The sequence below is a fragment of the Carcharodon carcharias genome (genome assembly GCF_017639515.1).
Source record: "Carcharodon carcharias isolate sCarCar2 chromosome 27 unlocalized genomic scaffold, sCarCar2.pri SUPER_27_unloc_2, whole genome shotgun sequence".
NCBI classification, from domain to species: Eukaryota; Metazoa; Chordata; class Chondrichthyes; order Lamniformes; family Lamnidae; genus Carcharodon; species Carcharodon carcharias.
In genome coordinates this window covers 1243770-1268410 of record NW_024470635.1, presented here as the reverse complement: position 1 = coordinate 1268410, position 24641 = coordinate 1243770, and the positions used below count along the sequence as shown (strand labels likewise).

Below are 24641 nucleotides of genomic sequence, written 5' to 3'. Positions count from 1 at the left end.
CAGTGTGAAGAAGTTGATGTGTTTTGAGGTGGGATAACTCTTCTCACATACATGGAGCAGGTGTATGGTCTCTCCCTAGTGTCAGTGCACTGGTGGACCCTGAGTTCACATGATCGCCTGAACCCAGTCTCACAGCGAGAGATCACGTATGGTCTCTTGTCACTGTTGATAGCACATCAGCTCCACGAAACTTTTATAACACTTCCTGCGATCCAGGCATTTAAAATATATTCCATTGGTGTGAAATCACTGATGTGCCAACAGATTAGATGAATCAGTGAATCCCTCCCCACACATAGAGCATGTGAATGACCTCTTCCCAGTGTGAACTCTCTGTTGTTCCAGCAGGATGGACAATCACCTGAACTTCTTCCTGCAGTGAGAGCAGATGAATGGAGTGGAACCGGAGAGAATGCACTGGTGAAATGTCAGTGAATGTGGGCTTTTAAAGTTCTTGGTACAATCTAAGCATTTGAACCCTTTCTCTCTTCAGTATGAACTAACTCATGTGTGTGTTTTTGCTTGTGTGGAGGCTGCATGGACAAAGCTGTGAGTTAGGACTCAGACAAGGGGGAAGTTTGACCTTGTGGGCTAGTGGAAGGGAGGGAAGCAGCAGATCAGATTGTCTCAGTGTTAGTGAAAAAGAAGCTCCATGAGCTCCTCACACTTGTTGTTGGGGGTGAGGATGGAGGAAACAAGGGAGAGGGAGAGTCCTTCAAAGGAAATTAACTTGTCTTCGAGATAAAAAAAAGACTTGCCACAATGTGTATAACACAAAGCCGATTTATGTGATTTTAATACATTGTAGTGAATATAATTCTTATGTTTTGGAATATAACTTTTAGTTTTAGGAGTTAAAGTTTCAAATGTAAATAAATGGGGGCATCAGGTTAAGAAACTGGTAAACACAAAACAGGTGTCAATGTGGCTGAAGATGTGGGTAATGGAGAGGAACTGGCTTGTGTTAGAGATATTAAAAGACTCAACTCGATGTGTTTAACACACCTGATTTATTTGATTTTCATCCAGAAAACTTATAACTGGGCTGGAGTTTAATAACATCAGCATAAACAGACCCCAATGAACTTCAGTCCTGGATATGATTAACAGCAAAATCCAATCACTGTAGTCACTTGTGAACTCGCTGGTGTCTCAGCAGGTTAGATGAGTTAATGAATTCCTTCCCACACTTGGAGCAGATGAAAGGCCTCTCCCCAGTGTGAACTCGCTGGTGTACAATGAGTTGAGATGATGACCTGAACCGAGTCCCGCAGTGAGAACACCTGAATGGTCTCTCGTCAGTGTGAACACGTTGATGGGACATCAGGTCCCCAGAACATTTATAGCACTTCCTGCAGTCTGGGCATTTAAAAGGTCTCTTGTCAGTGTGAACTCGCTGGTGTGACTGCAGGTGGGTTGAGGTAATGAATCCTTTCCCACAGTTTGAGCAGGTGAACAGCCTCAAACCTGTGTGGACTCGCTGGTGTCTCAGCCAATGGGATGAGGTAATGAATCGTTTCCCACACTTTGAGCAGGTAAACGGCCACTCCCCAGTGTGAGTGCGCTGGTGTTCAGTGAGGTGCACTGGCCTCCTGAAACCAGCCCCACACTGAGAGCACCCGAATGGCCTCTCATCAGTGTGAACCCGTTGATGACGAATCAGCTCCCCGGAACTTTTATAGCACTTCCCACAGTCTGGACATTTAAAAGGTCTCTCGTCAGAGTGAACTCGCTGATGTGTCCACAGGTTCGATGACTGAGTGAATCCCTTTCCACACTCAGAGCAGGTGAATGGCCTTTCCCCAGTGTGAGTTCTATGGTGTTGTAAGTTGGATGACCTAGTGAATCCCTTTCCACACTCAGAACAGGTGAATGGTTTCTCTCCCCTGTGGCTGCACTGATGAGTTTCCAGCTTTGACAGGAAATTGCCTTCTTTCCCACAATCCCCACATTTACATGATATCTCCCCAGTGTGACTGCGCTTGTGTCTCGACAGACCAGATAATCGGCTGAAGCCTCGTCCACACACAGAACAGATGTGCGGTTTTTCCCCACTGTGAACAGTGCTTTTTCCTTCCATGTTCAAAATCCGATGTTATTCAGGTTATGATAAATTGGGCGACTCTTGAGATCTTGGTGTGGTGTTTGGTTTCAGTTTCCCAACTGTAAATCCTCTCCTAATCCCCTGTGAAATTGCTTCAAAACAGAAAAAAAGGGAGTGAGGGAGAACCCACAGAAACACAAAGGCAGGTTGTGAAATTGAACTGAATGAATCTGGAGCTTGTGGGGCCGGCACCTGGAAAATTGACCATCAAAGCTGCTGGACCCAGCTAGTTCACTAATGCCCATCAGGACAGGGAGCTTGCTAACTGGTCAGAATCAATACAAAATTCCAGCGTCTATGGAGGAAAGAGAGAGGGAGATGAAAGAGGCAAGGGGTGAAGAAGAGGGATTTTATATATTTACATTTCTACCAGAACGTTGACAGAATCTCCCAAACCCTCAAACTCCATTAGCTAGAAGGGCCAGGGTAGCAGGTGTATGTGAACACCATCACCTCCAAGTTCCCCTCCAAGTCACACACAGACATGACTGTCTGACATCTGGTTCATTTAAATATTGGGAAGCCTTAATTCATTGCCTTCAGTCCTGTGAGGAAATAGAGATAGTTTAATTATGTTATCTTTGTATTTGTGGATATTAGGAATGGGTCTTAGCTTTAAAGTTTAGGTTTGATTTGTTTTTCTGTATCTGCATGTTAAGAAAGGTCAAATATTTTAGTTTCATTTTAAAAGGCTGCTTGCATTTCTAATGAGATGTTTACACTCCCTATAAAGTAAATACACAAGAGTAGAAACAACAGTGCTGTTGCTTAGCACTTGGGGTGGGGGGAGGGAGGGGTGGGGGGTACAGATATGCAGGTTCCTCCCTCAGACACACAGAAGAAGAAAAGCAGCAGTTTTATTTGGAACCTGTTGGAGTTTGGCTGGTTTTGAAGTTGCTGCCAGAGAGACTGGAGCAAAGGGGACAGATAGAAGTTCCAAACTAATGAAAACTCCTAAAAATCCAGAGAGTGGAAAAGGGGAAGACCTAAGGAGATCTTGCAAGCAAAGGATGGACAGAAACCTGGGAAAACATCCTGTTAAGCGAAGTTAAGAGTGAGGGGCAGAGAGAAAGGCTCCAAGCTTCAGATTTAAAATGAGAACAACTTGCAAGAAGCAAGAACATTCAAAGAGACAGCTGAAGATCTGTAATTCTTTTCTATGGGCATGTGAAGCAGTGGTGTACTGTTGACGGCTGAGTTGGTGAGAGCGAGTGCATGGAAGACAGCTTGAATGCATGTGGTTACCCAGGGAGGAGGAACATTGGAAGGAGAGTTCGAAACCCTGGAGGTGAACTCTTGTGGATGGTGTCTGAGAGAAAACGTCAGTTTGGGAGAAGATTCCAAGGTGAGGTTTTGGAGAGTGGAGATTGGAAACCCTCGTATGAAGGACAGAATTCAGTGCGACTGGTTGGCTCACGGTGAGACAAGCATCTGGGAGGAGTTGAAGAGAGATCTATAGCATCTGGTTGAGGTGACATCTGTCACTTGAGGTCAGAGTGTGGTGTGTCTGACTACATGGTGCTATAGGTTTATATGGATTAGGTATTTACTGTTTACATTAAAGTATAAGATAGCTTTTGTGATTTGAGTTATCCTTACAAATCTGTATATATTTGTAAAGGTATAGGTGTGAGTGAAGGAGTATTGTAATATAGTTCATCTTGTTGAATAAATGTTTTATTCTGCTGCTAAAAGTTCATTAGCTGACCCCGTGCCTCTGTTCAGTAGCTACTCTCCACGTATCTATACAAACAAATAAAAGTGAGGATCCATCAAGCTGGGTTCCAGTCTGGGATCCGGCTTGTCCAGGGGTAACCTCAGCTGGGTTTATAATAAATCCCCACTACAAACTGCAATCCCTAACCATCAATACCATCCATCTCTTTTGCAACTTTGAGGCTGAACCAGACTGTTCACAATCTTGGTGTCATATTTCACCCCAAGCTGAGCTTCTGACTACAGATCAGGAAGACAGTCTCTGTCCACCCCAGTAGCTTTGCCTAACTTCACTCCTTCGCTCATCTGCTGCTGAAACTCATCCATTCCTTTGTTCCCTCTAAACCGGACTATTCTTAGCCGCCCATGTAAAGATGGGGTCATTTCAAATTCTACTTTCCATGTCCTTACTCGCAATAAGTCTCATTCATCCAATACCCCTGTTCTCACTGAGCTACATAGGCTCCCGATCAAGCAGCACCTTAAGTGTTCAAATTCCATCAATGACCTGGCCCCTCACTATCTCAGTAATACATTCCATCCCTCCCAGATATCTGGGGGCCATCCAGTTCTGGCCTATTGAGCATCCCTGATTTTAATCGACCCACCATTGGCAGCCGTGCCTTCAGCTGCCCATAAGCTCTGGAATTCACCCCTTAGACGTCTCTTTCTCTCTCTCATCCTTTAAGACTTTTCATTTGACCTACCTCTTTGACCAAGCTTCTGATCATCTGCCCTGACATCTCCTTATATGCCTCAGTGTCAATTATTGGAATGTAATATTCCTGTGAAATACTTTGGAATATTTATTATATCCAGCATGCTATATAACTACAACTTGTTCTTGATTTGGACATATATCATCACTGAGTGAAAATCCTGTAACTCCTTACCCAACAGCACCTTAACCACAGTGGCTGCAGCAGTTCAGGAAGAAGGCCCACCAACACACAACTGGGGATTGACAATATCTGCTGGTCTTGTTAGTGACACCCAAATACCAAGAATGGAGCTGGCAAAAAAATCTTGGATAAAAAGGAACTGTAGAAATATTTGTTTCTAAAACAATGCTCTTAAATGAATGGATAGTGTCCATTTAGCAACCTGATCTCCCCCAGAATCTACCTCCCTCGACACATTGGAAATTGCTGGGCCCGACTGTGTTCCAAAATCCTCGGTGTGAAATACACTCCAGCTCAAACTGATGCAACAAGTAAAGACCCCCATCCAACACCCACCCAAATTCAAACCGGCTCCGAATTGGAGATCTGTGTTTCTAGACTCGGTTCCAAAAAATACAATAAAACGAAAGCAAAACTCACCAAAGCTGGGTCTTAAATTAAGGGATAAAATACTTTAAATATCTAGCAGGTCAGGCAGCATCACTCGATTAAGAAACAGATGAAGAACGGCCTTCAGATTGCCTGAAAACTCTTAGCGACAGTAGCAAAGTAATGGTGGTGACAATGCCATGCGCCCCAGAAATAGCTCGATCGGAAAGTTGTTCATTTTCCCATTGAAGATCGGTTTTCGCAATGTGCAGGTGGCAACAATGGCGCAGAGAGTTAAGGATGTGAAGAACTCCAGAAAAATATAGGAAGACATAACAGGTTTGCAGACTACAGGATAAATTGAAAACTAGATTCGAAATAGTAGGATGAGGGCAGGTTGTGTCCCTGCTGATGGAGGTAGACCGTATTCGACCTTCTGGAGCATCCTGGGTAGGATCACTTGCCATTATTATAGAATAATAAGCCACACCAGGGCCGAAACTAAAAGCCATCCAGAATCACCGAAACCTGCTGCCTGAAACTGGGAGTTGGAGAAGCAGGAAGAATGAGAAGAAACATTGTCATCTAACACTCATAGTAACCCTCAAACCACCTTAATTCCCGGGATAGTGAGACAGAGTTCAGAAACACTCACCAATGCGACTCCAATGAAACTTCCACGAGGAAAGGGAGGGATCAGTGACTGTGCCTGCTCTGACATAGCCCCAGACCTGTCACTCAAACCCCCAACGCTGCCCAGTTCACAGCTTGCAGCTTCCTGCACCTTGACCCCGCCCTGCCCAAGGTGTGACAGTCCAAGGTGAGAAATTTGTGTAACCAGGGGAGTGGAGGAGGGGTGACCTCCCGCCTTGTGCTGTGTCTCAAATGCATTCTTAATCTCCTCCCCCCGGGCATTCTAAACACTGCATGCGGATGGCTGGTGGACCTTGGGGATCCTCACTGACCTGCACCCCACGCTCGATTCACTCTGTGAACAGCTGTTGTTCTATTATTCTGCCACATCTTCCAGTAAACATCTTCTATCATACAGGTCTTGTTTAAAACTTGTTTTATTGTAGGGCAAATGAACAAAGGCAGGGAGGTGGCACTTCGTAAATATTTCCTTTTTGGGGACAATATAGACACACTGGCCGAGTGGCCTCTTTCTATGCTGCAACCATTCTATGATCTTCTGAGGTGTCTTTATCCTGCTGCTCTATTGCCAGTGATTCCCGCCTTCTGCTATTGTCTTTGGCTCCCTGTATAACCAAGTAATTCCCCGTCTTTCCCATGCTTATCCTGCGCAGTGTGTGTGTCAGACTTCCTCCGGACAGCTCCCCCCATCACCGCCCCATCCCATTTATCCATCAGCAGCTTTCTGTTTTGCTAGCTTTAGTTAAATCTAAAGAATTTCAGGATTTAGCTTCAAACTCGCCTTAACTGAATGTCATAAATCTGAAACTCTTTGCCCCACACACAAGGAACAATTATTTTGTTAAAAGCCAGAACTCAAAATGCAGCTACTATTCTCCAGATTCTTCTATTTATGCACATCAGACCCGAATGGAGTTAGTTGGAAATTTAATCATTTATTACAAAGTGAAAATGGGACTCTTTACTCCTGAAGTTCAACAATTTTATGCCCTAATCTCTGGCCCCATTTTGTTTCTTGTTTCTTTGTTTTCCTCTCTCATTCTGCTCTTTATTTTCTTTACATTCAGACGATTGCTAACGTGCCATTCACACCTCGTAGAGACACATCTTTTGTATTTTACTTGCCCCATTACCACTCCTTTTGAAATCACATCATGAAAGCTTTTGTCAGTTAATCTCTCCAGCCCTGTAGCCTTTCACAGACCCTTCCTTGTGTTCTTCTTCCCACCTCCCACCTTTCACTTGCTCACAGATCTGAAACGTTAATTCTGTTTCTCTCTCCACAGATTCTTCCAGACCTGCTGAGAGTTTCCAGCTTTTTCTGATTTTATCTCAGATTTTAAGTCTCCATAATATTTCCATTTTGTACAAGGCCGACACAGTGACTGATTACGCTGATTAACAAAGTAATTAATACATTCATTTCTTATTTGTAATTTATTTCTTGATTTGTGATTAATTATTGAGCTATTTATCAGTCATCAGTGTTTTTAAATGTAGTTACGATTTCATCACTTCCTTGGTTTTCCTCACTTAATAATATTAAATCCTTATTAATCTTAAATGAAGGATCAGCCCAACACTGACTGATGAGTCAGTTTAACCTCCGTGTGGGAAAGGATTTATAAGTGTTGATTCAGAGCAAAATTAACAGTCATTTGGACAAATGTGGATGAATTAAGAAAGGCCAGCACGGATTTCTTAAAGCAAATCGGGTTGAATGGACTTGTTTGAGTTCTTTGATAAGTTAACAGAGAAGGATGATGTGAGTAATACGGTAGATGTGCACATGAACTTCTAAAAGGCATTTGATAAGGTGCCATGTAACAGGTTTGTCAGCAAAGTTAAAACCCACGGGCGGAGGCAGCATGGGTACAAAGTTGACTGAGTGACAGGAAACAAAAAGGCCGCCTACATAATGGTGGGAATTTCACGCTGTGATATGGGTCAAATAAATCAACTTTGGGAGGGGAGAGGGAGGGAAGAGGGAGGGGAAGAGGGGGGAAAAGTGGGGAAGGGTGGGGAAATGGGGGAAGAGCGGGGGAATGGGGAGAAGAGGGAGAAAGTGCAGGGGAAGAACAGAAGGATAGGTCTCTAAAAGGCTGCAGGGCGGGAGAGATTAACTGACAAAAGGTTTCATGACGCAAGGTCAAAGGGATTGGGAATGGGACAAGTAAAGACACAAAAGATGTGCCTTTACGAGGTTTGGATGGCACTTTCGCAACCGTCTGAATGTGAAGTAAAAAAAAAGCGGAATGAGAGAGGGAACAAAGACACAAAGAAACAAGGAACAAAATGAGGGCAGAGATAACGATAGAAAATTGTTGAACTCAACTTTGATTCCTTAAGGCTGTGAAGTGCCCCATAAGATCGAAATCACTGGGAATGGAGCAGCGGGATAGACACATCAGAGATTCATAGAATTATCACAGCAGAGAAGGAGGCCATCCGGCCCATCCTGTCTGTGTTGACCCACTGAAGGAGCAATTTACCTCATGCTACGGCCCTGCCTTTGCCCCATAGCCCCGCAATTAACCAAGATTAAACAAATCTGAAGCAAGATTTGTATGAAAGATGATGTTTACGCAAAGCGGTAGCAAAATAAGGACATCAACTGGTTCACACAGTGAATTGAGGGAGGGTGCAGCATTATGTACCCGCGCCGATCATTGAGGTTCCCGAACATCCATCAGCCATCTGCATGCAGTGTTTAGTGGGTCCTGGGGGAGGGGAGGAAGAATCCATCTGGGACACAGCCCAGGGTGGTACGTAACCCCTCCCCCACTCTCCTGGTGACACAAAGGACTCACCTTGGACTGTCCCACACCTGGGCAGGGCGGGATCAAGGTGCAGGAAGCTGCAAGCTGGTAGGTTGAGCTGTGAACTGGGCGGAGTTAGGGGGTTTGAGTGACAGGTCTGGGGCTACATCAAAGCAGGCACAGCCCCTTTCCTCGTGGAAGTTTCACTGGAGTGGTGCTGGTGAGTGTTTCTAAACTCTGTCTCACTATCCCGGGAATGGAGGTGGATTGGAGGTTGCTGTGAGTGTTGGGTTATATTGTTTCTCCTTGTTCTTCCCGCTTCTCCCACTCCCAGTTCTAGGCTGCAGGTCCCGGTGATTCTGGATGCGGGACAGTTCTTTTTATCCGTTTTCCGTTTATCTGTGTAGTCTGCAAATCTGTTTGTCTTCCTATATTTTGCTGCAGTTCTTCACCTCCGTGGCTCTCACTGCGCCATTGTTGCCACCTGCAGATTACGACGAGCGACCTTGGATTAGAAAAATAGACAACTTTTAAATCGAGCGGTTTCTGGGGCACAGAACATTGTGAGAACATTGGCCGCCCTTCGCCAACGGCTTTCACTGAGAGTTTTCGTTCAGTCTGAAGGCAGGTCAGTGACCTGAGTCCCTTGCTCAGTTTCTTAATCGGTTTTTTCTGCCTGACCTGCTGGATATTTAAAGCATTTTACATTTTAATTTCAGATCCAACATTGCAGAGTTTTGCCTTCGTTTTATTGTTTTATAGAACCGAGTCTTGAAACGCAGATAAAAGCAAAATACTGCAGATGCTGGGAATCTGAAATCAAATCAGAAAAAAGCAGGATTCAATTACCAGGTCTGACAGGATCTGTGGAGAGAGAAACAGTTAATGTTTCGAGTCTGTATGACCCTTCGTGTGGGCGAGTGTTTCTAAACTGTGTCTCGCTGTCCCGCGATTCTTTTGATTGGGGCTCTGAACAAAACAGAGCTCTGAAGAAGGGTCATACAGACTCGAAACGTTAACTCTGTTTCAGTCTCCACAGATGCTGTCAGGTCTGCTGAGTTTTTCCAGCATTTTCTGTTTTGAATTCAGCCCAATTAGGAGCCACTTTAAATTAGGGTGGGTGTTAAATGGGGGTCCTCTTTGTTGCATCAGTTTTGAGCTGGAGTGGAATTGAAGTAGAAGCTGCCGGGTTTAACCCCGTGGACTTTGGAACCCAGTCGGGCTCAGCAATTCCCAATGTGAGACTGTCAAGGGAGGTAGATTATGGGTGAGATCAGTTTGCTAAACGGACACTATCCATTCAATTTAAGAGTATTGTTTTAGTATCAAGTATTTCTGTAGTGCATTTGTATCGGAGATTTTTTGTTAACTCCATTCTTGGTATTTGGGTGTCACTAACAAGACCAGCAGATATTGTCAACCCCCAGTTGTCTGTTACAAATGCAAAAAATGCTTGACAAACTCAGCAGGTCTGACAATATCTGTGGAGAGAAAGGCAGAGTTAACGTTTCGAGTCCGTATGAGTCTTCAGAGCTAAAGGGAAGTAGAAATGTGGTGAAATATGTACAGTTTAAGGGGAGGGGTGGTGGGTGGAACAAGTGAAACTAGATAGGAGGCCAGTGATAGGTGGAGGTAAGGGAGAGATTGCAAAGATGTCATAAACAAAAGGTCAAAGGGTTGTTAACAGTGGTGGCACTGGCTAAAGGAGGTGCTAATGGTGACATTAAGAGTGGAAAGTAGAATATGATAATGGCTGGAAAGTGACAGATGGTCCGAGTTGGGGGGTGGGGTGGTGGGGGGGAGGGGATGGTAGTGTGAAAAAAGATTGAAAATAGGCTGAAAACTAAGGATAAAGCAATGAATTAAAATTGAAGTAAATTTAAAAAATAATAATAATGTAAATAAGTGGGGGGGGAAAATTAAATTGAAAAATAAAAATGAATATAGAAAAAAGGTGGATCAAAAATGGGTGGGGAGGGAGGGGTGAGTTCATGATCTGAAGTTGTTGAACTCAATATTAAGTCTAGAAGGCTGTAATGTGCATAATCAGAAGATGAGGTGCTGTTCCTCCAGTTTGTGTTGAGCTTCACTAGAACATTGCAGCAGGCCAAGGACAGACATGTGGGCATGAGAGCAGGGTGGAGTGTTGAAATGGCAAGCGACAGGGAGGTCTGGGTCATGCTTGCGGACAGACTGAAGGTGTTCTGCAAAGAGGTCACCCAATCTGTGTCTGGTTTCTCCAATGTAGAGGAAACCGCATTGGGAGCAGCAAATGCAGTTGACTAAATTGAGGGAAGTGCAAGTGAAATGCTGCTTCACTTGAAAGGAGTGTTTGGGCCCTTGGACAGAGAGGAGGGGGTAAGTAAAGGGGCAGGTGTTGCACCTTCTGCGGTTGCATGGGAAGGTGCCGTGGGAGGGGGTTTGAGGTGTAGGGGGTGATGGAGGAGTGGACCACAGTCTCCTGGAGGGAACAGTCCCTATGGAATGCTGACAGGAGGGTGAAGGGAAGGTGTTTGGTGGTGGCATTGTGCTGGAGTTGGCGGAGAGTGGTCCTTTGAATGTGGAGGCTGGTAGGGTGAAAATGAGGACAAGCAGGACCCTATCATGGTTCTGAGAGGGAGAGGAAGCCATGAGGGCAGAGGCATGGGAAATGGGTCAGAAACGGTTGAAGGTCCTGTCAACCATGCTGGGTGGGAAAACTTGGTTAAGGAAGAAGGAAGACATGTCAGAGGAACTGTTTTGGAAAGTGGCATCATTGGATCAGATATGACGGAGGCAAAGGAACTGAGAGAATGGGATGGAGTCCTTACAGAAGCAGGGTGTGAGGAGCTGTAATGAAGGTAAATGTGGAAGTCGGTGGGCTTGTAATGAATATTGGTGGACAGCCTATCACCAGAAATTGAGACAGAGAAGTGAAGGAAAAGAAGGGAAGTGTTGGCGATGGACCATGTGAAAGTGATGGAAGGGTGGAAATTGGAAGCAAAATTGATTAAAAACTTTTCCAGGTCCAGACAAGAGCATGAAGCAGCACCAAAACTGTCATTGATGTACCAAGAAAAGAGTTCTGGGAGGGGGCCTGAGTAGGAATGGAACAAGGAATGTTCCACATACCCCATAGGGACAGGCATAACCGGGGCCCATGCAGCTACCTGTAGCCATACCTTTTATTTGGAGGAAGTGAGCCAAGTTTAAGGAGAAATTGTTCAGTGAGAGAAATAGTTCAGCCAGACAGAGGAGAGTAGTGGTGGATGGGGGTTGTTCGGGTCTGTGTTCAAGGATGAAGCAGTGAGCCCTCAGACCATCCAATCCCTCTACATCTCCATCCCCTCACCAACTCTGAAGAGTCATACGGACTTGAAACGTTAACTCAAGACTGGGTACTGAATAGTCAAGTATTTTTGACATTTAGGAAGGACAGGCAAGAAGGGAAAGGAGGTGGAGTTGTACTAATAAGGGATGAGATCAGTGCATTAGTGAGTGAGGATCTCAGTTCAGAAGAACAATGTGTGGAATCTGTCTGGGTGGAGCTCAGAAACAGCAAAGGGCAGCAGAGACATTGGTTGGAGTTGTTTATAGGCCACCAAATAGTAATGGCAATGTATTAATCAGGAGATGAGAGAAGCATGTAGCAGAGGCAAGACAGAAATCATGGGTGACTTCAATCTGCATTTAGGCTGGGTAAACCAATTGAGCACTAACGCGGTGGAAGACGAGTTTCTGGAATGTGCTGAGGATGGTTTTCAAGAGCAATATGTTGACGAGCCGACTAGAGGACAGGCTCTTTTAGATCTCACGTTATGTAATGAAATAGGACTAATTAATAACGTTCTTAAAGAACCTTTCAGGACGAGTGAATACAACACTGCAGTATTTTATATTATGTTTGAAAATGAGGTCGTTCACTCTGAAGCAAGGGTGTTCAAGCTGAGTGAAGGAAATCATGAAGGTGTGAGTGACAAATTGGCTGACATAGGATGGGAAAATACATTAAAAGGTACACAGGCAATATATAGTCGTCAAAGAATAATTAAATAGCTTACAGCACATATACACTCCTTCAAGGTGCAGAACACCAAAAGGTCAGTCAGCCATGGCTGACAAAGGAAGTTAAGGATTGTATGAGATTTAAATAAAAGCCTTATAAAGTTGCAAGAAGTAGTTGTAAACCTGAGGATTGGGAGGTTTTTTAAGAATACAGCAAAGGAAGACCAGGAAATTGGTGAAGAAAGGGAGAGTAGCAAATGAATGCAATCTAGAAAAAGATAAAAAAGAGACTCTAAAAGCTCCTATATGTTTGGATTAGGCAAATGTGGGTCCATTGCATGCAGAGTCAGGAGAATTCATGATGGAGAATAGAGAAATGGCAGAAAAACCAAATGATAAATTTGCGTCTGTCTTCACTGAGGAAGATACAGGAAATCTCCCAAATTTAGAGATCCAAGAGACTAGGAAGAATAAGGAGTTGAAGGAAATGAGTATATGTAAGTATGGGACTGAAAGTTGATAAGTCACCAGGACCTGATATTCTGCATCCCAGAGTGTTGAAAGAGGTGGCTATAGAGATAGTGGATGCATTGGTGATCACTTTCCAAAATCCTATAGATTCTGGAATGGTTCCTGAAGATTAGAAGGTAGCAAATGTCACCTCACTATTAAAGAAAGGAGAGAGAGGGAAAACAGAACTACTGACCAGTTAGCCTTACATCAGCAGTAGGGAAAATGCTAGAATCTTATAAAGAATGTGATAAATGGATACTGGGATAATCATGATCTGATTGGGCATGGTCAGCATGGATTTGTGAATGGGAAATCATGTTTGACAAACTTGTTGGAGATTTTTGAGGAAGCTACTAACAAAATTGAGAAAGGAGAGTCGATGGACATAATATACTTGATTTTCAGAAGGCTTTTTATAAGATCACCGACAGGAGGTTGATTAACAAAATAAAGGCACATGTGATAGGAGGCAATGTACTGGCATGAATTAAGAACTGGTGAACAGGCATAAAACAGAGTATGAATAAACAGGTAATTCTCACATTGGTAGGCTGTGACTTGTGGAGTACCGCAAGGATCAGTACTTAGATCCCAGATGGTCACAATATATATTAATGATTTGGATGTTGGGACCAAATGTAATACTTCCAAGTTCATGGATGATACAAAGCTAGGCTGGAATGTGTGTTGGGAGGAAGATGTAAAGTAGCTACAGGAGGATTTGGACAGACTTAGTGAGTGGGCAAGATCATGACACAAAGAATATAATGTGGAAATATGTGAGGTTATCCACTTTGGTAGAAGGAACAGGTGTGCAGAGTATTTCCTAAATTATAAGAGATTAGAAAGTCTAGATGTACCTTGGTGTCCTTGCCCATAAGTCACTGAAGGCTAGCATGCAGGTGCAGCAAGTTATTAGGAAGGCGAATGGAATAATAGCCTTTATCACAAGAGGATTTGAGTACAGGGGTAGTGAAGTGTTGTTTCAATTATATAGAAGCTTGGTTAGACCACACCTGGAGTACTGTGTGCAGTTTTGGTCCCCTTACCTCAGAAGGATATTATTAGAGGGAGTGCAAAGAAGGTTCACCAGGCTTGTTCTGGGGATGGTGGGAGTGTCATATGTAGAGAGATTGGGCAAACTGAGCCTGTATTCTCCAGAGTTTCGAAGCATGAAAGGCGATCTAATTGAAACCTACAAAATACTTAAAGAAATAGACAGGGTTGATGCAGGTCAGATGTTTCCCCTGGTTGGGGAGTCAAGAACTAGGGGACAAAATTTCAAAATAAGGGGGAAGCTACTTAGGGCCGAGGTGAGGAGAAATTTCTTGACTCAGGCGGTTGTGAATCTTTGGAATTCTCTACCCCAGAGGGCCATGGAAGCTCAGTCATTGAGTGTGTTTAAGGTAGAGGTTGAGATTTCTAATTAACAATAATGTAAAGGGTTTGGGGGATAGTGTGGGTAAAAGGTATTGTAGTGTTTGATCGGCCATGATCGTATTGAATGGTGGAGCAGACTGGACGGGCTGAATGGCCTTTTCCTGATCCTATGTTCCTATGCCTGGGGTGGGTCCCATCCCCCCAGACCTTGGCTTCCATGTGATGTTCTGAATGATGACAGAACTAACCATCTCCCTAACCTGTCCTAACCCATCTTCCAGTTCATTTATTGAAACCAGGGACCCTCCTTGTTCTAAGATAAAGGCAAAATACTGAGGAAGCTGGAAATCTGAAACAAAAACAAAAATGCTGGAAAAACTCAGCAGGTCTGACAGCATCTGTGGAGAGAAAGGCAGAGTTAGCATTTCGAGTCCGTATGACTCTTCTTCACAGCTTTGTTCTAATGGTGACTTTCCCTGTCTGCCTCGTCATTCCTTGAATTGTCTGTACATCGTTTTAATATGTTCCCACATTTCAGTAACAAATATTGAAATGTCTGCTCCACACCCACAGGGTTTCATCAGTTTAAAGCCACAAACAGAGAGGTCCAGTTTTCTCCTGGCGTTTGAGACAAATCAGCTTTCAGAATGATGCAGAGTTTCAGCCAATGAGGGAAATCTGGGCTCAGCCCCGCCCCTCATTCACTCCGATTGGCTGGAGGAACAGCCGCTCCAGCCACTCCCACTGGGTAATTCAGCCCCAAAGATTCACAAGCCTGGCTCCTGGGAGGAAGAACAGCGTTTAGGAAGATAAATTGGAGAAATTAGGACTGTTTTCATGACAGAAAAGAAGGTTAGAGGAGATTTGATGGAGATATTCAAAATCAAGTGAGGGCCAGATAAAGTAGATAAGGAGAAACTGTTCCCACTCATCAAAGGATTGACAACAGGATGGCAGTTTTAAAGTGATCAGTAAAAGAATCAACAATTATATGAAGAAAAAACATTCACGAAGTATCTGGTTATGGTCTAGAATGCTTTGTGTGGGAGTGTGGTGGAGGCAGGTCCAATTGAAGCATTCAGGCAGGAGTTAGGCTGTTGTCTGAAAAGAAAGAATGTACAGGGTCAGGGGGAAAAGGCGGGAGAATAGAACTGGGTGAGTTGCTCATTCAGAGAGCCAGTGCAGACACGATGGGTCAAATAGCCTCCTTCAGCGCCAAACCAAATCTGTGATGTGCTAAAAATTGTTGGTTAATTCTGACAGTCAATCTCTATCAATATATCTGTAACAGGCCAATGCACCATTGTTCTCCCAGTTTTACATTCTAACAGGAAGTTCCAGATGTTTGTGGAACAGTGATCTTGTGGTGTGGACAATAACAGTAAGTCTCCTCTGTCAATCTTGTGGAAAGGGGCTGATGTACGTAGAATGACATGGTCTGCAAGAAACAGTCTGTGTGAGAGTAAATGGAATATGATTGTGTCGTAGTTCAATGAGATCTGATCCCTTACTGAATGAGTCTGTATAAGTGAGGATGAGTTTCTGCTCGCATTGGAATTGCAAAATAAGAAAGACAAGGTCCATTTCCTACCATCAGCATCCTCCATTATTGGATATGTTGGCCAAGGCTTCATTGAATCTGTTTCGATAAGTTTGCCACAGACTAACACACAGTTGTTCTGCTGTGCTTTATATTTTAATGGAAATTAGCAGACATTTTTTTCTGTATGAGCTTGTGTAGTGGCTATAATGTCTTCACTCTCTTCTGCTGATCTTATCCAGAAGGGCTGCTGTAAAAAGGACCCAGTCACTGTGAGAGTGATAATGAAACATGTGTGTGTCAAAGTTCAGTGACACCTGATCAATTACCGAGTGAGTGAGTCTGTGAAAACGTAACTGAAATAATGACAGCTCCTGCAGGTAATTCTCGGCTATAATGAGATTGATAAGAAAGGAACCAGGAGCATACAGTCCCCCCCAGCTGGACACCAGTGGAGAGGCATTGGAGGAGGATGGTTTAGTCAATGGTGTCAAAGACTGCGGACAGGCCAAGAAGGACTGCGAGGGAGAGTTTACCTTTGTCACATTCACAGAGGATGTAATCTTTGACTTCTTTAAGAGTTGTTTTGATACTGTGGCAGGGACAGAAATCTTATTGCACAGATTGAAACATGGAGCTTCAGGAAAGGTGGGGATGGATTTGGGAGGTGACAAGGATTTTGGAGAGGAAAGGGTGGAGAGAGATGGGGAGATAGTTTGCAAGGGAATTGGGGTGAAAAGTTGTTTTTATTGAGGAGTGAGTGATGATGGCAGGTTTGAAGGAGAGGGGGAGCTCTTCAAAGGAAATAACTTGTGTTTGAGATATTGAAAAGACTCAACACACTGTGTGTCTAACACAAGGCTGATTTATTTGATTTTTATCCAGAATATTAACCCGAATGACAGGGCTGGAGTTAACTAAAATCAGCAGAAACAGACCACCATGAACAGTGTTCAATCCTGGATAAGATTAACAGCAAAATCCAATCATTGTAGTTACTTGTGAACTCACTGATGGCTCAGCAGCTGGGATGAGGTTGTGAATCTGTTCCCACACTCAGAGCAGATGAACTGCTTCTCCCCACGTGAACTCGCTGGTGATTCTGCAGGTGGGATGACCGAATGAATCCCTTTCCACACTCGGAGCAGGTGAACGGCCTCTCCCCAGTGTGAACTCGCTGGTGTGTCAGCAGTTGGGATGACTGAGCAAATCCCTTCCCACAATTGGAGCAGGTGAACGGCCATTCCCTAGTGTGAACTCGCTGGTGTGCAGTGAATTCTGCTGATAGCATGAACCCAGCCCCACAGTGAGAGCACCTGAATGGTCTCTTGTCAGTGTGAACATGTTGATGGGACATCAGTTCCCTGGAACTTTTATAGCACATCCCACAGCCTGGGCATTTATAAGGTCTCTCCCCAGTGTGGACTCTCTCATGTCTCAGCACATGGGACAATTGAGTGAATCCCTTCCCACACAAAAAGCAGGTAAATGGTCTCTCCATAGTATGACCTCACTGGTGTATAGTGAGTTCAGGTGGTTGCCTGAACCCAGTCCCACAGTGAGGGCACCTGAATGGTCTCTCGTCCGTGTGAACATGTTGATGGGACATCATGTTCCAGGAACATTTACAGCATTTCCCGCAGTCTGGGCATTTAAAAGGTCTCTCATTGAGAGTCCCGCATGGTATGTTGCCTGCCCAGTGTCAGGGTGAGGGACATCTCTGACCGGCTTGAAAAGATATTGGAGAGGGAGGGGAAGGACCCAGTTGTTGTGGTCCATTTCGGGACAAATAACATAGGTAAGACTAGGAAAGAGGACCTGTTTGGGGATTATCAGGAACTAGGAACTAAATTAAAGAACAGGTCCTCAAGGGTTATAATCTCCGGATTACTACCTGAGCCACATGCAAATTGGCATAGGGACGCGAGAATAAGGGAAGTAAACACGTGGCTAAAGGAGTGGTGCGGGAAAGAGGGGTTCCATTTCGTGGGGCACTGGCATCAGTATTGCAACAGGAGGGATCTGTACCGTTGGGACGGTCTCCACCTGAACCGATCTGAGACCAATGTTCTAGTGAAAAGGGTAAATAGGGTGGTCAACAGGACTTTAAACTAGAAAGTTGGGGGGCGGTGGGAGGGAAGGGTAAAATTCCAAGAAGTATGACTAATGGGAAACAAAGTAGCAGGTTAGCATGGGTTGTGGGGGGTGGGGGGGGTGGGGGGGGTGGTATGGTGGTTGTGGATTCAACTTCATGGAAAATTATGAAAAAACTAAAAAGAAAGGAGAGCCCAGGAGAGGCTATTAAAGTCTCCAGAACACAAAATAGGACAGAGTGTTTGGAAAGGGCTAGGAATCTAACTTCAAGCACATCAGATAAAGGGACAACAATGAGAAAGGGGATGGGAAATACAGGACTGAAGGCATTGTACCTGAACGCAGTATACAAAATAAGGTAAATGAGCTTGTGGCGCAGATTGAAATTGGCAGGTATGATGTGGTGGGCATCACGGAGACATGGCTGCAAGGGGATCAGGACTGGGAGCTAAATATCCAAGGATATACATCCTATCAAAAAAGTAGGCAGGTTGGCAGAGGAGGTGGGGTTGCTTTATTAGTAAGAAATGAAATTAAATTAATAGCAAGAACTGATGTAGGGTCAGATGATGTAGGATCTGTGTGGGTAGAGTTGAGGAACCGCAAAGGTGAAAAAACCGTAATGGGAGTTATGTACAGGCCTCCGAACAGTAGTCAGGATGTGGGGCACAAGATACACCAGGAGACAGAAAAGGTGTGTAAGGAAGGCAAGGTTACAGTGATCATGGGGGATTTCAATATGCAGGTAGACTGGGAAAATCAGGTTGGTAGTGGATCCCAAGAAAAGGAATTTGTGGAATGTCTATGAGATGGCTTTTTGGAGCAGCTTGTGGTGGAGCCCACTAGGGAACAGGCAATTCTAGATTTAGTGATGTGTAATGAGGCAGATTTGATAAGGGACTTTAAGGTGAAGGAACCCTTAGGAGGAAGTGACCATAATATGAAAGAATTTACCTTGCAATTTGAGAGGAAAAAGCTGGAATCAGATGTAACATGATTACAGTTGAATAAAGGCAACTACAGAGGCATGAGGGAGGAGCTGGCCAGAATTGACTGGGAGATGAGCCTAGCAGGAAAGACAGCGGAACAGCAATGGCAGGAGTTTCTGGGAATAATTTGGGAGACACAGCAAAAATTCTTCCATAGGAAGAAGAAGCATACTAAAGGGAGGACTAGGCAACCTTGGCTGACAAGGGAAGTCAGAGACAGCATAAAAGCTAAAGAGAAAGCATACAATGCGGCGAAGAGCAGTGGGAAACCAGGGGATTGGGAAGCCTACAAAGACCAACAGAGGGCAACTAAAAAAGAAATAAGAGGGAGAAGATTAAATATGAGGGTACTCTAGCCAGTAATATAAAAGAAAATTGCAAGAGTTTTTTTTACATATATAAAGGGTAACAGAAAGGCAAAAGTGGACATTGGGCCGCTGGAAAATGATGCTGGAGTAATAGTGGGAACAAAGAAATGGCAGAGGTACTAAATAGGTACTTTGCGTCAGTCTTCACAGTGGAAGACATGAGTGACATCCCCAAAGTTCAAGAGAGTCGGGGGGCAGAGGTGAGTATGATGGCTATTACCAAGGAGAAGGTGCTAGGAAAACTGAAAGGTCTGAAGGTGGATAAATCACCTGGACCAGATGGATTACATCCCAGAGTTCTGAAGGAGATAGCTGAAGAGATAGTGGAGGTCTTTCATGAATCACTGGAGTCAGGGAGGGTCCCAGACGACTGGAAAATCTCTAATGTAACCCCCCTGTTTAAGAAGGGAGTGAGGCAAAAGACGGGGAATTACAGGCTGATTAGCCTGACCTCGGTCATTGGTAAGATTTTAGAGTCCATTATTAAGGATGAGATTTTGGAATACTTGGAAGTGCATGGTAAAATAGGGCAAAGGGCATTTGTCATGCCTGACAAATCTGTTAGAATTCTTTGAGGAGGTACTGAGTAGGTTAGATGAAGGAGAGCTAATGGATGTTATCTACTTGGACTTCCAGAAGGCATTTGACAAGGTGCCGCACAGCAGGCTGCTCAGTAAGATAAGGGCCCATGGTGTTAGAGGCAAGGTACTAGCATGGATAGAAGATCGGCTGTCTGGCAGGAGGCAGAGAGTGGGGATAAGGGTGTCCTTCTCAGGATGGCGGCCGGTGACTAGTGGAGTTCCACAGGGGTCAGTGTTGGGACCACAACTTTTCACTTTATACATTAATGATCAAGATGAAGGAACTGAGGGCATCCTGGCTAAGTTTGCAGATGATAGAAAGATAGGTGGATGGACAGGTAGTATTGAGGAGGCAGGGAGGCTGCAGAAGGATTTGGACAGGTTAGGAGAATGGGCAAAGAAGTGGCAGATGGAATACAACGTGGGGAAGTGTGAAGTCATGCACTTTGGTAGGAAGAATAGAGGCATAGACTATTTTCTAAATGGGGACAGAATTCAGAAGTCTGGAGTGCAAAGGGACTTGGGAGTCCTAGTCCAGGATTCTCTTAAGGTTAACTTGCAGGTTGAGTCGGTAGTTAGGAAGGCAAATGCAATGTTGGCATTTATTTTGAGAGGACTAGAATATAAAAGCAGGAATGTGCCGCTGAGGCTTTATAAGGCTCTGGTCAGACCACATTTAGAATATTGAGCAATTTTGGGTCCCGTATCTCAGGAAGGATGTGCTGGTCCTGGAGAGGGTCCAGAGGAGGTTCACGGGAATGATCCCAGGAATAAAAGGCTTACGAGGAACGTTTGAAGACTCTGGGTCTATACTCGATGGAGTTTAGAACTTTGGGGGGGGGGGGGGGCGGATCTGATTGAAACTTACAGAATACTGAAAGGCAAGGATAGGGTGGACGTGGGGAAGATGTTTCCATTAGTAGGAGAGACTAGGACCCGAGGGCACAGCCTCAAAGTAAAGAGAAGACCTTTTAGAACAGAGATGAGGAGAAACTTCTTTAACCAGAGAGTGGTGAATCTATGGAATTCATTGCCACAGAAGGCTGTGGAGGCCAGGTCATTGATTGTATTTAAGACCGAGATAGATAGGTTCTTGATTGGTAAGGGGCTCAAAGGTTACGGGGAGAATGGGGTTGAGAAACTTATCAGCCATGATTGAACGGCGGAGCCAACTCGATGGGCTGAATGGCCTAATTTCTGCTCCTATGTCTTATGGTCTTATGAACTCGCTGGTGTATCAGCAGGTGGGATGACTGATTGAATCCCTTCCCACAGTCCCCACATTTCTAGGTTTTGTCCCCACTGCGAACGGTGCTTTTTTTCTTCCATGTTCAAAATCCGAAGATATTCAGATTATGATAAATTGGACGATTTCATCAGATCCTGATGTGATGTTTGGTTTGAGTTCCTTGACTGCAAGTTCTTCCCTTCTCATACCCTGTGAAATTAGTTTAAAACAGAATAAAAGGAGAGAGAAAATCCACGAAAACACAAAGGCAGGTTGTGAAATTGAGCTGAATGAATCAGGGAATTTGAGAGGCCGGCACAAGGAAAAAGTGACCATGAAAACTGCTGGATTGTCATAAAAACCCAACTGGTTCACTGATGTCCTTCAGGGAAGGGAACCTGCCACCCGGTCTGGGCCGACACAATACTCTGGCCTCTATGGGAGGGGGGAGAGAGAGAGAGAGAGAGAGAGTGAGCGAGTGGTCGGAGCAGGAGAGTGGAAATGAGAGGGAATTTATTTGCCTAAAACCCAACCAGAGCTTTGGCGAAACCTCCACCTATAGCAGGGGTCGGGAGCCCACGGTCCGTGGGTTGGATCTGGCCCCTTGTTCAATTTTATCCGGCCCCCAGCAAGAGTTCTAAAAGTAAAATTCGCTCCGATGTTTTGTGTAGAGTCTGAACGCAGCACCAGATCTTTCTATTGCCGTTGTTTTCTTGCTGTCTTAGTCTCTATTTTTAGTGAGATCTGTACAAACTCATTATGACAGCACGGCTGCTCATTTGTCTCTGTAACTGACCACGATGCTGCAGGAAAACAACGAAGTCCCGGGTGAACTTTAGGACAGTGCTAGATCTCTGGGTTGGGAAACTCGCCGTCCAATTCCGACAAAAGGATGACACCAGGAACGTTGAGAAACATTATGTTTGGCTGTGGTTGCTGTTCTGTAGGAAGAGCCCAAATCAGCAGATGACAAGTTGACAATGCAGTTCTATGTACTAAAGCTCCAGCCACAATGTTAATTTTTATGTGTGTGTGGCCCGCAACTGATTTTGTCTGTGTGTGAATGGCCCGTGATAAGAAAAAGGATCCTCACCCCTGACCTGGAAGGACCAGGGTAGCAGGTGTATGTGAACGCCATCACCTCCAAGTGCCCCTCCAAGTCACACACTGTCCTGACTTGTTTGATAACCAGTACTGGATGAGCAGAAATTTCCTCCATTTAAGTATTGGGAAGACTGAAGCCATTGTCTTCAGTCCCCGCTACAAAGTGTAATCCAGAACCAACGATTCCATCCCTCTCCCTGGCAACCAGACTGTTCACAACCATGGTGAAATATTTCACCCCAAGATGAGCTTCCAGCCACATATCCACATCATCACCAAGACCGCCTATTTCCACCTCAGTAATAAAAACAGAAAATGTTGGAAATACTCAGCAGGTTAGGCAGCATCCGTGAAGAGAACAAGAGTTAATGTTTCAGGTTCTGATGAACATTCCTCAGAACTGGGGAAAGATAGAAATGCAATAGGTTTTGAGTCAATGAAAAGGGGATTGTGAGGGAAGAACAAAAGGGAAGGACTGTGATCGGGTAGATCCACCTCAGTAACATCGCCCGGCTTTACCTCTGCCTCAGCTCAACCATTTCTGAAACTCTCATCCATTCAGTTGTTCCCTCTAGACATGACTCTGCTGACAATTTCTTATCCGGCCTCCCACATTCAACCTCCATAAACCTGAGATCATCCAAAACTTCACTCTCTGTATCACAGAGTTGTTTAAACAGTGAAGACCATTCGGCCCTTCCTGTCTGTGCCAGCTCTCCAAATGAGCAATTCACTTAGTGCCCTTCCCTCACTTTCTCCCTTCCTTTTCAGGTATCATCCAATTTCCTCTTGAATACCTCAATTGAAGCTGCCTTCACCACACTCTCAGACAGCACATCTTAACCACTCGCTGTGTGAATAATTTTCTCATGTCTACATTGATTCTTTTTTATTAAATCTGTGCTCTCTCGTTCTTGATCCTTCTTCCAATTGGAGCAGTTTCTCCCACTTTACTCTGTCCAGACTCCTCAGATTTGAAGATGTATTTGAAATCATAAGTAAGTCTCACTCCCAGATCACCACTCTGCTCATTGACCTGCACAGGCTCCCGGTGAAGCGACACCTCAATTTTAAAATTCTCATCCTTGTTTTCAAATCCCTCAACAGTTTCTCCCTCTGTTTTTTGCAGTCCCTGTGATGATTGAAATCATTTCCCACAGACAGAACAGACAGACCTTATTCCTTCCATATTCAATGCTGACGATAGTGAGGTCCCGGTGAATGGAGTGAATCTTTCAGTTCTTGATGTGATTCTTGAATTGAGTTTCCCGTCTGTTAATCCACCCTTTCTAATGTCCTGTAATAGAAATTTACAATAGCCATCACTGTCTGTCCAGGATAGAAATTGAGAAGAGATAAACATTTCTATTAGTTTGAGTTTGCCGTGTGTAAATCCTCCCCTTCTAAGCCCCTGGAAAAGGCGTTTCCAAAATCCATCCCTGTCGGTCCAGGATAGAAATTCACAACGTTCTCTGCTCTTGCTACCTGGACCAGGAAGACCGCGCATGCGCCCTGCTGCACCCCCGGGCCGAGCAGAGAGGGAAACCCAGGTATTTGCGGTCTGTTCACTGCAAACGTGGGACCGGTAGTTTCTTATTAAGGGTCTGCGGCCTGCACCAAGTGTTTATGAAGCCTCCCTACCCACTCCACTGGCTCCATTCCTCCCGCCCATTAACTCTGTTATTTTGGTGCAGTCGCAATTTTCTCACCCATTCAGCAGCTCCAATCACAGGACAGCACTGCGCATGCTCAGCCAAGAGCCCGCAATGTGCATGCGTAAGGCCCTAGCGCTCTGGAAGGGCACATTCTGTCCCGCATTGAATGCTGGGTGGGAGGACGTTATTGCATCTACAATAAATTTTAATGATCCGATGGCGTAGCCACCCCTGCAGTGAGGATAGGGCACATTCTGTGTCGCTCCGAATGCTGGGTAATAGTCCCGCCATGGAAAAGTGTGAGCGTTGAATAAATAACTATGTTTTGTGATTTGATTGCGATAGAGCCATAGGGGCAAGATATAAAATGATTAAATCCCTCGATTGATAAATCAAAGTGCACACGCCCTGCACCATAGTTCTGTGCTAAATGTAATTACCCACAATTAGATGTGAATTCACTGGAACCTCAGTAGATCGGGTGAACATTTGATTTTTTTACCCTAGACAGGGGACATTTCAACTATGTCTTGCCGTTAAGAATGTGATTATGAGTGAAATACTTTGAACTTTTAAAGATGGATCGAAGAGGGGGGTGAGGATGGAGGAGAGAGTTCATGATCTGAAGTTGTTTAACTTCAACCAGAACTTTATATTCGACCGCCTTCATCCCGGTCCCGTACCCGGACTGCGCATGCTTC

The 24641-nt window shown here is 44.6% G+C and overlaps 1 protein-coding gene across 1 annotated transcript; it reads right to left on the bottom strand.

Annotated features, from left to right (window-relative positions):
* Positions 1-1081: 1081 nt before the first annotated feature.
* On the bottom strand, positions 1082-24020 carry LOC121273865 (zinc finger protein 135-like). The gene is made up of 3 exons (XM_041181011.1): positions 23995-24020; positions 23461-23582; positions 1082-2196 (listed from the first exon to the last, which is right to left on the bottom strand). The coding sequence occupies exon 3, from the start codon at positions 2078-2080 to the stop codon at positions 1130-1132; it is 951 nt and encodes a 316-aa protein (XP_041036945.1). The 5' UTR covers positions 2081-2196; positions 23461-23582; positions 23995-24020; the 3' UTR covers positions 1082-1129.
* Between the last annotated feature and the right edge of the window lie 621 nt (positions 24021-24641).